The 12,780-nt window shown below is 43.2% G+C and overlaps 1 protein-coding gene across 1 annotated transcript in view; it reads right to left on the bottom strand.

Annotated features, from left to right (window-relative positions):
- Window positions 1–7,294, bottom strand: part of AMOTL1 (angiomotin like 1) — a 69,127-nt gene extending 61,833 nt beyond the window's left edge. Inside the window, exons 1-2 of the mRNA XM_065882014.1 lie at window positions 7,165–7,294; window positions 1,659–2,586 (exon numbers count right to left, since the gene is read on the bottom strand). Coding sequence (XP_065738086.1) covers window positions 1,659–2,527 — 869 coding nt within the window. The 5' untranslated portion in view covers window positions 2,528–2,586; window positions 7,165–7,294. The remainder of the gene's footprint in view (window positions 1–1,658; window positions 2,587–7,164) is intronic.
- Between the last annotated feature and the right edge of the window lie 5,486 nt (window positions 7,295–12,780).

Consider the following 12,780-nt stretch of genomic DNA (forward strand, 5'->3'; position numbering starts at 1 on the left):
CGGTAAGTGTTGCTGAATCCATCAACAGATGTAGGAGGAATTAAGGCAATGGAGGAATAAGGTTTTGATAGTCAGGATACTTGAGCCTTGCTCCAGCTGCCTCAGAGTCGAGTACTGTGGGAATTTAGTTTCTCATCTGTTGAATACGGGGGTGGGGCTTTATGATTTCTATGGTCCCTTTAACTCCTCTGTTCTAGAATTCAGACTACATTTTCCTTTAAAATCTACAATGAAGAAAGACTCTATAAAACCCCATGGTAATAATATGTTCCAGGAGTTTGGACATGCTCCACAAAGCCGGCCAGGAAAATTGCTGCTCTGCCAGGCCACTGGGCTGAGCTCCCAAGGATGGCCAGCAATGGAGGCTCCTCCCCTAAACTCATAAATCCCCCGCTGCCTTCTGTCACATTTGGAGAAAATACCCAATTGCCCTCTTTTCTGTTTCACTCTGCATATTTTGGCCAAAATGCTGCTTATTAAATATCATGCACAAGAAAAAAAACAACGACAAAAAGCTAACACGCCTTGAAAATAATGAGTGCTAAAAACATGAATTAAACCACTAGGCTTACTATGGAAAACAGTATGGAGGTTTCTCAAAAAACTAAAAATAGAACTACCATAGGAACCAGCAATTCCACTCCTGGGTATATATCCGAAAAAAACAAAAACACTAATTTGAAAAGATACACGCACCCCAATGTTCACAGCAGCATTATTTACAATTGCCAAGATATGGAAGCAACACAAGTATCCATCAGCTGATGAATGGATAAAGATGTGGCATATATATACAATGGAATATTACTCAGCCATAAAAGAATGAAATAGGTGGATTTCCCAACAGTGGTTGGGAATCCACCTGACAATGCAGGGGACACGGGTTCGAGCCCTGGTCCGGGAAGATCCCACATGCCACGGAGCAACTAAACCCGTATGCCACAACTACTGAGCCTGTGCTCTAGAGCCCGTGAGCCACAACTACTGAGCCCTCGTGCCACAACTACTGAAGCCCGCCCACCTAGAGCCCGTGCTCCACAACAAGAGAGAAGCCACCGCAATGAGAAGCCCGTGCACCGCAACAAAGAGTAGCCCCCGCTTGCCGCAACTAGAGAAAGCCCACGTGCAGGAACGAAGACCCAATACAGTCAAAAATAAATATAAGTAAATAAATAAATAAATTTATTTTTTTAAAAAGAAGAATGAAATAATACCATTTGCAGCAACACGGATGGACCTAGAGATTATCATAATAAGTGAAGTAAGTCAGACAGAGAAAGACAAATACTGTCTGTTATCACTTACATGTGGAATCTAAAAAGTACAACAAACTGGTGAATACAACAAAAAGGAAGCAGACTCACAGGCATAAAGAACAAACTAGTGGTTACCAGTGAGGAGAGGGAAGGGGGGGAGGGACAATGTAGGGGCAGGGGATTAAGAGGTACACACTATTAGGTATAAAATAAGCTTCAAGGATATATTGTACAACATGGGGAATACAGCCAATATTTTATAATAACTATAAATGAAGTATAACCTTTAAAACCTGTGAATCACTCTACTGTACACCTATAACATATAATATACATCAACTATACTTCAATAGAAAAGAATTTTTTTTAATTAAAAAAAAAACTTCTAGGCTTGATAATCACCTCGTTACCCCATACTCTGGGGGTGGCTGGTACCTCAGGACGGCCACTTCTGTCCTCGCAGGCTGGGGAGCAGGGTAAGGCTTGACCATCTCGTGGAGCATTCCCGGGTGCTGGTCACTGTAGAAAAGTCCATGCTCCTGGGTCTTGCCCACCGGGGACATCATTTGCTTGGTCTTGAAGGGGTACTCGGGTGGAGGACCGCGGGGGTCCAGCACTTTAGCTGCAGGCTGGGCTGGGGAGGGCCCCCCGCCCGCCTTGAACCCCTTTCCGGTCCCTGGGCCGGGGAGGTGTTGCTTTGCACCGTTCCTCTCCAACGACAGCTGCATGATCCTCTCACTGAGAGAGCGGACGTGGCCCTGCTTGAGCTCCTTCAGCGCCTCGTCCTTGTGCGCCTGTCCGCTGTTGGCGCGGTTCACCGTGGGCCTGCCCTCAGTCCGCGCCTTCTGACTGGCGCCCCCGGCCATGTAGTAGCCGTGACCCACAGCCCCCTGCTGCTGCTGCGGCGGCGGCGGCGGCTGCCCCCGGAAGAACTGGGACTGCGCTTTGGCCTCCTCATACGTGGGCAGTTCCTCGTTGTTCTGCTGAGGCTGCGTGGACCGCACCTGTTTCTCCATCACCGTGTTGTCCACCTGGTGTTCCTGACCCTGCGGTTCCTGGCGTGCCGACTGGTAGACCATTTGTGGGTCTTCTTGAGTGAGGTTTTCCGTGGAAGAAAAGTTGTTTGTGGGGTGGGCTGGTCCTGCACTCCCTGTGGCCTGGTGCTGAATGGCCAGCAAGTTCATGTTCTCAGTCGGGGTACCATAGCGCAGTTGCTCCTGGATCAGCCGCTGTAACACTGTTCCAGCTGCCGCATCCTCGGAACCTCTCATTTCCACCTCTGAGATCCTCAGGAAGTTCGGCGGGTGGAAGTTACAAAGAGGATCCTCAACTAGAAGGTAAACACGGGAAAAAGATGTCAGGCTGTTCCACGCAGATATAGGTCTGGACGTACATGGTGAATAACGAACTTTCTAACGACAGAGGCATTTAAAGATTTCCAATACACCGTCACTCCCATTTACCCTACAGTTTCTCATGGAAGCATCTCTCCAAATCAAAGTGTCTCTACTACTCTCCCTTCCCTTGCCTACCGTTTTCTCCTAGACCTTGCTCGGGCCTTCAAGCCCTCCCTTTCCTTTAAGCTCCCCACCGACCCCTTCTCTTCATCATATAAACAGGTCAAGTCTTTCCCATCTTAAAAAAAAAAAAAAAATGAAAAAGAAAAAAAAACAAGCAAAACTCAGAACCAAACAAAAAGAAACCATCTTTTCATGGCTCTACATAAACCTCTAAGTGCCACCCTGCAGCTCTCCTCCCCTTCTAATCGTCCTCAGAAAGCAATCGATACTTGCCATCTCCACTTTCCGAACGTGCCGTCCACTGCCCTCCCTACCGCTCTGATTAGTCATCATTCCCAGGGAGAACTTTCCAGCCTAACCTTTCTGAAGCATTTAGCATGTTGATCACCCACTTCTTGAAATGCTCTCCTCACTCAGCATCCAGGCCACCCCCTCTCATGTTTCGGGATCCTGCTGTTTCTCCGTACACTCCATCTCTGGCTCCCTTTTCTCCACGTGCCCCTTAAATTCTTTCCCACAGCTCTGCCCTGAGCGCTCACCCACCCTCACTTTGACAGATTCTCATCTCATCCACCGCTCGTCTGAACCTACTGACCCACGGCCCACCCATTTACAACCACCAGCCGATGGCCCACAGGTCCTCCAAACTCAACGTGTCTTCCTCAGTCCATCCATACAACCCCTGGATCCCTGCCTCGTCTACTCTTTGCCAAGCCAGAAACCTGAGAGTTTTCCAAAATTCCTTCCTCTCCCTTACCCCCAACATCTGGTCAGCGCCTGCCTGTCAATTCTACATCCGAAATGAAACATCTCTCCCAGCTCTCCCCTTTATTCCCCTGCCAGTCTCCAAGTTCATTATCAATAACCACAGTACAACCACAAAAAACGTTTTTAAGGAGCATATGATGTGCCAGGTATTGTACTAAATTCCCTCCTTTATTTAGTTTAGTCCACATATAATCGCATGAGGCAGGTATTAATTCCCCCATCTTACAGATACAGAGAGAGGTTTAGAGAAGGTAAATCACCAAGGTCACAGACGTAGGAAAAGACAGATCCAGGATCCGACTCATTCCACAATGAAATCTGTGTTCATTCCGCATGACAAGCCCGTGGAGCCTCATACCCAAACCATTCCAAGAGCCCCCTCATCTATTTCTCTGACACTAGTCTCTTTTCCACTTCCAAACCCACCCCCTCAGACTCCAACTTATCTTCCCCACTGCCCTAAGATTGTTCAAACCGGAAAACTTAATCATATCACTCCTCTGCACAAAATTCCTCGACAATTAATTATAGGATGAAACTGACAATCCATCACAGGGTGTAGCAGGCATTGCTTTGTCCATCCAGCAACATTTCATGCCATCACTGGCCCCCTCACCGGCAACCCCTTGGAGTTCAAGTTCCAGCAATACCCTAAGAAGTTCCCAGACATGCTAGCCCTCTCAGGCCTCCAGGACATTGCTACCATCTATCCCTCTGCCTAGAAAGATGCATCTCACCACACCCTTCTTGGGAAATTCCTAGACATGTTTTGAGTGATGGCTCCAAAGCTACCTTCTAAGTAGAACCCTTCCTGCTGTAGCCCAGCGGGCTTGAGCCCTCCTTCTCCAATGTCCGGGCTCCATTATTATACCTCCCTTAGAGCAATCATCACAATAGATGGCAGTTACTTATGTACACAGACTCTAAACTCCTTAAAAGCAAAGATCTTGCCTCCTCAGCTGGGTATCCCTAGCATACAACTCAGTGCCTGCATGTAATGGGGGTCAAACATGTAACCAGTAGAAGAATATCTGAGCACCATGAAATATATAATTTACCCCATTTCACAATAGTACTAAGAAGTAGTGTATTGAGGATATTTATAGTGTTAGGATAGCAAAAATTCTACTACTTATTACTGGCAAGACTTTGAGCACATCACTTGCTCTCTTAGAGCTCAACATCCTCCCCTGTCAGTAGAGGGAGCTGAGCTAGCCCCTTAGAGATAAGCAGCCTTAGAGATAGCAGCCTTCACTCTTACAGTTCCATGCAGTGATGGTTCTTTGTTTTTACATATGCCCAGGACACATCATTTTCCCCCAAACCGTCTTTCTTCCCCAAGGTTGCCTTTTCTTTTTCTATGAATGGCATCCTCATCAGAGACAACCAGATAGAAATTTCAGATTCAATTTTGATCCTTTTGTCTCCTTTGCTCCCTACATTTAATCAAGTGCCAGGCACTTTTCAGTCCACAGCGAAATGAGGAAAAATGAAGGTGGTGTGATAAGTGAAACGCGAAAAAATGAAGGTGGTGTGATATGCTTACAAGATATAGAAATATACATATACATGTGTATATACCTAGACATAAGTCATTGGGTTTATTGTCTTCTTTTGGCAAGGGATTCTGTCAAGGATTACATCCCTCTTACACTTTTCAGTATTAAAATATGAGAAAAGGTGACCGTAGATGACATTTTGAGTGTCTCTGTAACAGTAAGACTGCAGCCCCAGCTTCCATGCCCTCAGCTACTCCCCGGGTTCCAGTCCCCTAACCAGTTGTCTAAATGTCCTGAGCAGCCTAATATCTCTTGCCTCTGGCCTCTTCTCCTTTGGATCAACACTGTATTTATCTGTATTTGTCTACTAGAATTCAAGCACCAGAGAACAGAGAGTTTTATCTGTTACGTTCACATGCCGTATACCCAGTGCCTAGAATACTACCCCAATATACAGAAGGCATTCAGGAAAGAATTGTGGGGGGCAGGGATAAATTAGAAGTTTGGGATTAACATATACACACTACTATACATGAAAGCGATAAACAACAAGGACCTACTGTATAGCACAGGGAACTATATTCAGTATCTTGTAATAACCTATTACGAAAAAGAATCTGAAAAAGAATAGATATATAGATAGATAGATAGATAGATATACATATAACTGAATCACTTTGCTGTACACCTGAAACTAACATAGCATTGTAAACTAACCATACTTCAATTCAAAAAAGTGGTTAAAAAAATAATAATAATTGCCAAGTAAAGAACTTTACAGACTGGTTTCTGAAGCTCAACTCTGATCGACCTCAAAATCACACCTCTGTGACCTCAGGCAAATTACTTGGCTTCTCTGAACCTCTCTGCTCTGTATAATGGTCAGGCTTCATACCTGCCTCACAGGACGGCATGTGGAGTAAATTTAAACTTATTCCTCACCTTCAGAGAAGGTGTACAGTAACTGAGATTTAAACCAGAAGTTCAACAACAAAATTTTTTTTTTTTTTTTTGGTACGCGGGCCTCTCACTGCTGTGGCCTCTCCTGTTGCAGAGCACAGGCTCTGGACGCGCAGGCTCAGCGGCCATGGCTCACGGGCCCAGCCGCTCCGCGGCATGTGGGATCTTCCCGGACCGAGGCACGAACCCATGTCCCCTGCATCGGCAGGCGGACTCTCAACCACTGCGCCACCAGGGAAGCCCAACAACAAAAAATTTTAAACAACAAAAACAGATCATTGAAAGTCCACACAAGATGAATTGCCAAATAATTGTAATAAGTGATGAACAACCCTAGGAAAGCGATTAACAGTGTGGGTTGAGTTGAGCCATCACTCACTCTACAAATACCAACTGCCAACCTGCTATAGTCAGGCATTCTGATAGGTGCTGGGGTTAGGAGAGTGAAGTAGACAGTCCTTACCTTCAGGGCTTAATGAAATAAGCAAATTCAAATAAAAATCAACATTTTAAAATAAAATGAATAAAAATTCAAATAAAAATATATATCCAAAGGAAAAAGATTTTTTTGGATGAATAATAAAAGGAATGGTGTCTCATTAAGCATGAAAACTACTGAATTTCCTTTTCATACGCAAATTTGGCAAGAACCCTGAGATCTTCTTTAAAGTGGTTTTGAAGATTCCTTTTCATGGTTTAACCAATCTCATAAACCCTCAAAAATAGGCAGAAAGTTTTTACAAAGGAAGCAGTTCCTTCCCGACTATAGTTTTCAATTTCTCTGAATTTCTGAATCATTTGCAAAAAGAGGTAAAAATGAAAGCAGAGAAGAAAAAAAAGAATGAAAGATTCTGGGAAAGAATACAAAAGAATATTTAGGAATTAGAAGAAAATGAGGGCATACATGGTATAATTCTGAAGTTCCTACATACTTAGGAACTCTGTTGAGAGGGTCACATATTATAGTAAAACAGTCTATTAAAACCTTGTTAATGTTTACCAAACATTAAAAATAAGGCACCTACCAATACAGAGACAACCAATAATCCAATATGCTGATATTTAAAACAAGGATAGAGAAAAAATTATGCAAAAGAGCGAAAAATGAGAAACATAAGATTGTTCTGCTTTTCCAACACAAGTGCCAATAAAAAAACTTACCAACTTTTTCCCTGATGCTACTGTTTGCCTCCACCGTCAAAGATGCTTCATGCCTCCCAGAATAGAGCTGAAAGTCTGGGAAAAAGTAGTTGGGGTCTTCCAGAATCTGGATGGGACTACTGGGGCTGTAACAGGCAGGAGGGGGACCTGGGGGCAGAAAGCAAAGTGCATATTAGTACCAATGAAGTCCTCCTCTCCCTCTTTGCCGTGTGAGTCACACTAGCTGTTCTCCCACACACATTTCCACTGGCAGTGGCAGCCCTGTCTTTTCGATTCATAAAATTCCAAAGTTACTATTCAGAATCATCACAAGTCTAGCCACCCACCAAAATGACCCGTGAGGTCACAATAACAATTTTCAAGACATGCTGAGTGAAGGCAGGGACCCTTCCTCACAACCTACTTCCAAGGGCAGCAGCAGAAACACTGGCAGAAATCAAGTCCCCTTGAGGAACTGGACAAGTCACCAAGTTTGGAAAGGTCAAGGTGGGGGACAGAAAGGAGGGAGGCAGGGAGGCCAGAAAAGGAAAACTAAAAGGGGAAGGGCAGCTGTCTCTTGGAATGTATGAAACATGCAGAGAGCGGTGGTCATTTTGCCAGACCACGTGTTAGCAAGGACCTGTCCCAACCCAGGACAGAGCGCTCAGCCCCACTCTGAGGGTTCTGGAGCCTCGTGTGGCAGTGTGAGCCCGGGTCATGGGTTCTGGTCCTCTGCCCGGCACTGACCTTTCAGCTCCTCGGTATCTGCCTCACACTCAAAGAGGAGTGTGCTTCCTGATTCAATTAAACGTGACACTGTGTTCAATTCTACACTCCCTGAACATGAGATACCACGACAGCGACACCGATCTGGCATCTACAACATCGTGGGAACACTCAGCGGGATGGGTCTGGGCTGTCTTTCCTCTCTGCACTCGTTTCTCTGCATGGGCACCAAGTTGAAGGCTCTTTCTGGCAAAAGTAACTCAGTTTACTCTGGGGAAAGAGTCAGGCTATTTTTTTTTAAATTAAAATCCTTGCCCCAAAGGATTCCATAATGTACGCGAATCAATCAATGTGATACACCACATTAAAAGATTGAAGAGTAAAAACCATATGATCATCTCAATAGATGCAGAAACAGCTTTTGACAAAATTCAGCACCCATTTATGATAAAAACTCTACAGAAAGTGGGCATAGAGGGAACCCACCTCAACATATAAAGGTCATATATGACAAACCCACAGCAAACATGATCCTCAATGGTGAAAAACTGAAGCATTTCTTCTAAGATCAGGAACAAGACAAGGATGTCCACTCTCGCCACTATTATTCAATGTAGTTTTGGAAGTCCTAGCCACGGCAATCAGAGAAGAAAAAGAAATGAAAGGAATACAAATTGGTAAAGAAGAAGGAAAACTGTCACTGTTTGCAGATGACATGATACTATACATAGAGAATCCTAAAAATGCCACCAGAAAACTATTAGAGCTAATCAATGAATTTGGTAAAGTTGCAGGATACAACATTAATGCACAGAAATCTCTGGCATTCCTATACACTAACAATGAAAGATCAGAAAGAGAAATTAAGGAAACAATCCCATTCACCACTGCAACAAAAAGAATAAAATACCTAGGAATAAACCTACCTAAGGAGGTAAAAGACCTGTATGCAGAAAACTGTAAGACACTGATGAAAGAAATCAAAGATGACACAAATAGATGGAGAGATATACCATGTTCTTGGATTGGAAGAATCAATATTGTGAAAATGACTATACTACCCAAAGCAATCTACAGATTCAATGCAATCCCTATCAAATTACCAATGGCATTTTTTACATAACTAGAACAAAAAATATTAAAATTTGTATGGAGACACAAAAGACCCCGAATAGCCAAAGCAGTCTTGAGGGAAGAAAACGGAGCTGGAGGAATCAGACTAGCTGACTTCAGACTACACTACAAAGCTACAGTAATCAAGGCAATATGGTACTGGCACTAAAACAGAAATATAGATCAAAGGAACAAGATAGAAAGCCCAGAGATAAACCCACGCACCTATGGTCAACTAATCTATGACAAAGGAAGCAGGATATACAATGGAGAAAAGACAGTCTCTTCAATAAGTGGTGCTGGGGAAACTGGACAGCTACATGTAAAAGAATGAAAGTAGAACACTCCCTAACAGCATACACAAAAATAAGCTCAAAATGGATTAGAGACCTAAATGTAAGGCCAGACACTATAAACCTCTTAGAGGAAAACAGGAAGAACACTCTTTGACGTAAATCACAGCAAAATCTTTTTTGATCCACCTCCTAGAGTAATGGAAACAAAAACAAAAATAAACAAATGGGACCTAATGAAACTTCAAAGCTTTTGCAAAGCAAAGGAAACTACAAACAAGACAAAAAGCAACCCTCAGAATTGGAGAAAATATTTGCAAATGAATTAACCAACAAAGGATTAATCTGCAAAATATATAAACAGTTCATGAAGCTCAATGTTAAAAAAACAAACAACCCAATCCAAAAATGGGCAGAAGACCTAAACAGATATCTCTCCAAAGAAGACATACAGATGGCCAAGAGGCACATGAAAGAATGCTCAACATCACTAAGTATTAGAGAAATGCAAATCAAAACTACAATGAGGTATCACCTCACACCAGTCAGAATGGGCATCATCAGAAAATCTACAAGTAACAAATGCTGGAGAGGGTGTGGAGAAAATGGAACCCTCTTGCACTGCTGGTGGGAATGTAATTCAGCCACTATGGAGAACAGTATGGAGGTTCCTTAAAAAACTAAAAATAGAATTACCATATGACCCAGAAATCCCACTACTGGGTATATACCCTGAGAAAACCATAATTCAAAACCACACATGCACACCAGTGTTCATTGCAGCACTATTTACAATAGCCAGGTCATGGAAGCAACCTAAATGTCCATCGACAGACGAATGGACAAAGGAGATGTGGTACATATATACAATGGAATATTACTCAGCCATAAAAAGGAACGAAATTGGGTCATTTGTAGAGACATGGATGGATCTAGAGACTGTCATACAGAGTGAAGTAAGTCAGAAAGAGAAAAACAAATATCGTATATTAATGCATATATGTGGAATCTAGAAAAATGGTACAGATGAACCGGTTTGCTGGGCAGAAATAGAGACACAGATGTAGAGAACAAACGTATGGACACCAAGGGGGTAAAGCAGCAGCGGGTGGGGCTGGTGGTATGATGAATTGGGAGATTGGGATTGACATGTATACACTGATATGTATAAAATTGATAAGTAATAAGAAACTGCTGTATAAAAAAATAAAACAAAATTCAAAAGTTCAAAAAAATAAAAGGTCTTTTCTATTAAAAACTATATATACATATATATAGACATATATATATGGTAGCTAAACATGAATATCAATTAGATTAGTTACAAATACAAGGAAAAACAATTTAGAGAGTTAACGGCTAAGGACATCTTAGTACCTTTTCCGTTAACGTGTAACTATAATGGATCATTATATAGTTTGTCCTGGTCTTCTCCTCGTCACATGTAGAATTAATCCATATCAAAGCTTTCTTGTACCCAAACCTGAAGGTTTGTCCACAGCTGTCCAAAGTTTACCTCGACAGTTTCCCTTCCATCCTGGATATCCTTTCCCTAGCATTCTGGACAATGAACCCTCCCCTCTGATTCTCCACTGTTGGTGGAGATAAGATAGATGGTACAAAGCATGCCAAGAGACTTCACAGGGTGGCGGCACCTCATTGGGTCATCAGAATCCAAATTTTGCCAATTCATTAATTTACCATGAGAAACACAACCACCAGAGGGAACAGTCTCTTATGCCCTCCAGGCCAGCTAGCACTTTTACTGTTTTGACATTTCCACAAGAAGCTAAATTACAGCTTGGAAGTTGCACGGTGAGCAAGGAATCCCAGTAAGGGAGGTAGATGCATGATCAAATGATGGATGCGACTAGGTAGAGTTGTCTGATGCCTCCATATCCCTCAAAGGAATTTGCCCACCCAGGCACCCAAGCAGCGCCCATTTCTCGGTGGCAATTTACCCGAGTTGTAGACAAAGCTTTTAGGAAAAATATTATCCGAGATGCTTGTGTTACTGACTGTGGAACCCGAAAAGGAGTGGGCAATACCAAGCCTCAGAATTAAATCTGATTACTTTGGTCTATAGTTCCAATAGAAATTGTTTCAACATTTAGTCAACATGTTCCCGGCATGTTCTAAGTGTCAGGCGCCATGCTAGAGGGTTAAACAAGACAAGAACTCTGCCGTCAGGAGTCTCATAATTCAGTAGGAAGCAGACACGTTGGCTGGCAGTTACGATGCAGGGTAGCGTTGGCTGTAACAAAGGCTTGTTCTAGATACAGTGGGAGCTCAGGACAAAGGGCCTAACCCTGCCTAAAGGTCAAGAAAACCTGCACAGAGGCCAAGGAGCTTAAGCTGATCCTGCTTCAGTAACTGATTTTCACAATGAAAGAAAATGCATTTTTATGATTATGTATTACCAATAATACAATCATATAGAGGGCTGCTGTTAGTCTTATGGTACGTGTCTGTTTAATTTTATACATTAAGATCTGTACATACAAATTTGGAATCACACAGTGTCATGCTGCTGTCACTTAGCATGATAACATGAGTTGTTCTCCCGCGATGTAATAAAAATACATTAAAAAAAAAAAATCCTTGCCCCAGAGGTAATTCCATGAGAAGAAAAATCATGTTTTACAGCCATCACTTCAGACAGGTCATTTGCAATTTCTTGCTAGGATTGTTATCTACCCATTTCCCATAAGGCCCAAGCTAGTAGTAAGCAACTAATTATTCTAAGAGGCTGTAAGATGGAAATTTACTCAACTTCTTCCTGAGTTTCTCTACCTCAACCCATGAAATAATATCTGCGCGTGTGCTGACGTGTATCATAAGCGTGTACAGACTAGAGAGAAAAAGAGGAAAAAGATTTTGACAACCAGAATATTTCTCTTACAATGCTAAAATAAATAATGTAGTTGTGACTTAGATCTTAAGGATGAATAAAAACCGAGTGTGAATGACATACTATATAAAGATCAGCCTAGGGGCTTCCCTGGTGGCGCAGTGGTTGAGAGTCCGCCTGCCGATGCAGGGGACATGGGTTCGTGCCCCGGTCCGGGAAGATCCCACATGGCATGGAGCGGCTGGGCCCGTAAGCCATGGCCGCTGAGCCTGTGCTCTGCAATGGGAGAGGCCACAGCGGTGAGAGGCCCGTGTACCGCAAAAAAAAAAGAAAAGATCAGCCTAAAGTGACAGTTCCAATCCCTGTGACAGCATCTGTCGGCGTTCTCTTTTTGGCCGACCAACAAAGGACTACCCTGGAAAGAAACTCAGCCCTTTCTGGGCCTCATCTTCTACATCTATAAATCTAAAAGTCAAGGCTAAAATTAGGAATCATCGATGGCCTGGATCCAAAGGCAAATCCTGGCCTGGCTTCTACTTCAGGCAGGTGGAAAATATTGGTGGAAAGTTGGAGAGACGCACAGAGCAACCCTGGCCACCTATTAGGATCACCTGGGGAACGCTGCCAATGCCAGTACCCCAGTCTCACCCAGAC

This window comes from Phocoena phocoena, chromosome 8, assembly GCF_963924675.1.
Source record: "Phocoena phocoena chromosome 8, mPhoPho1.1, whole genome shotgun sequence".
Lineage (NCBI taxonomy): Eukaryota > Metazoa > Chordata > Mammalia > Artiodactyla > Phocoenidae > Phocoena > Phocoena phocoena.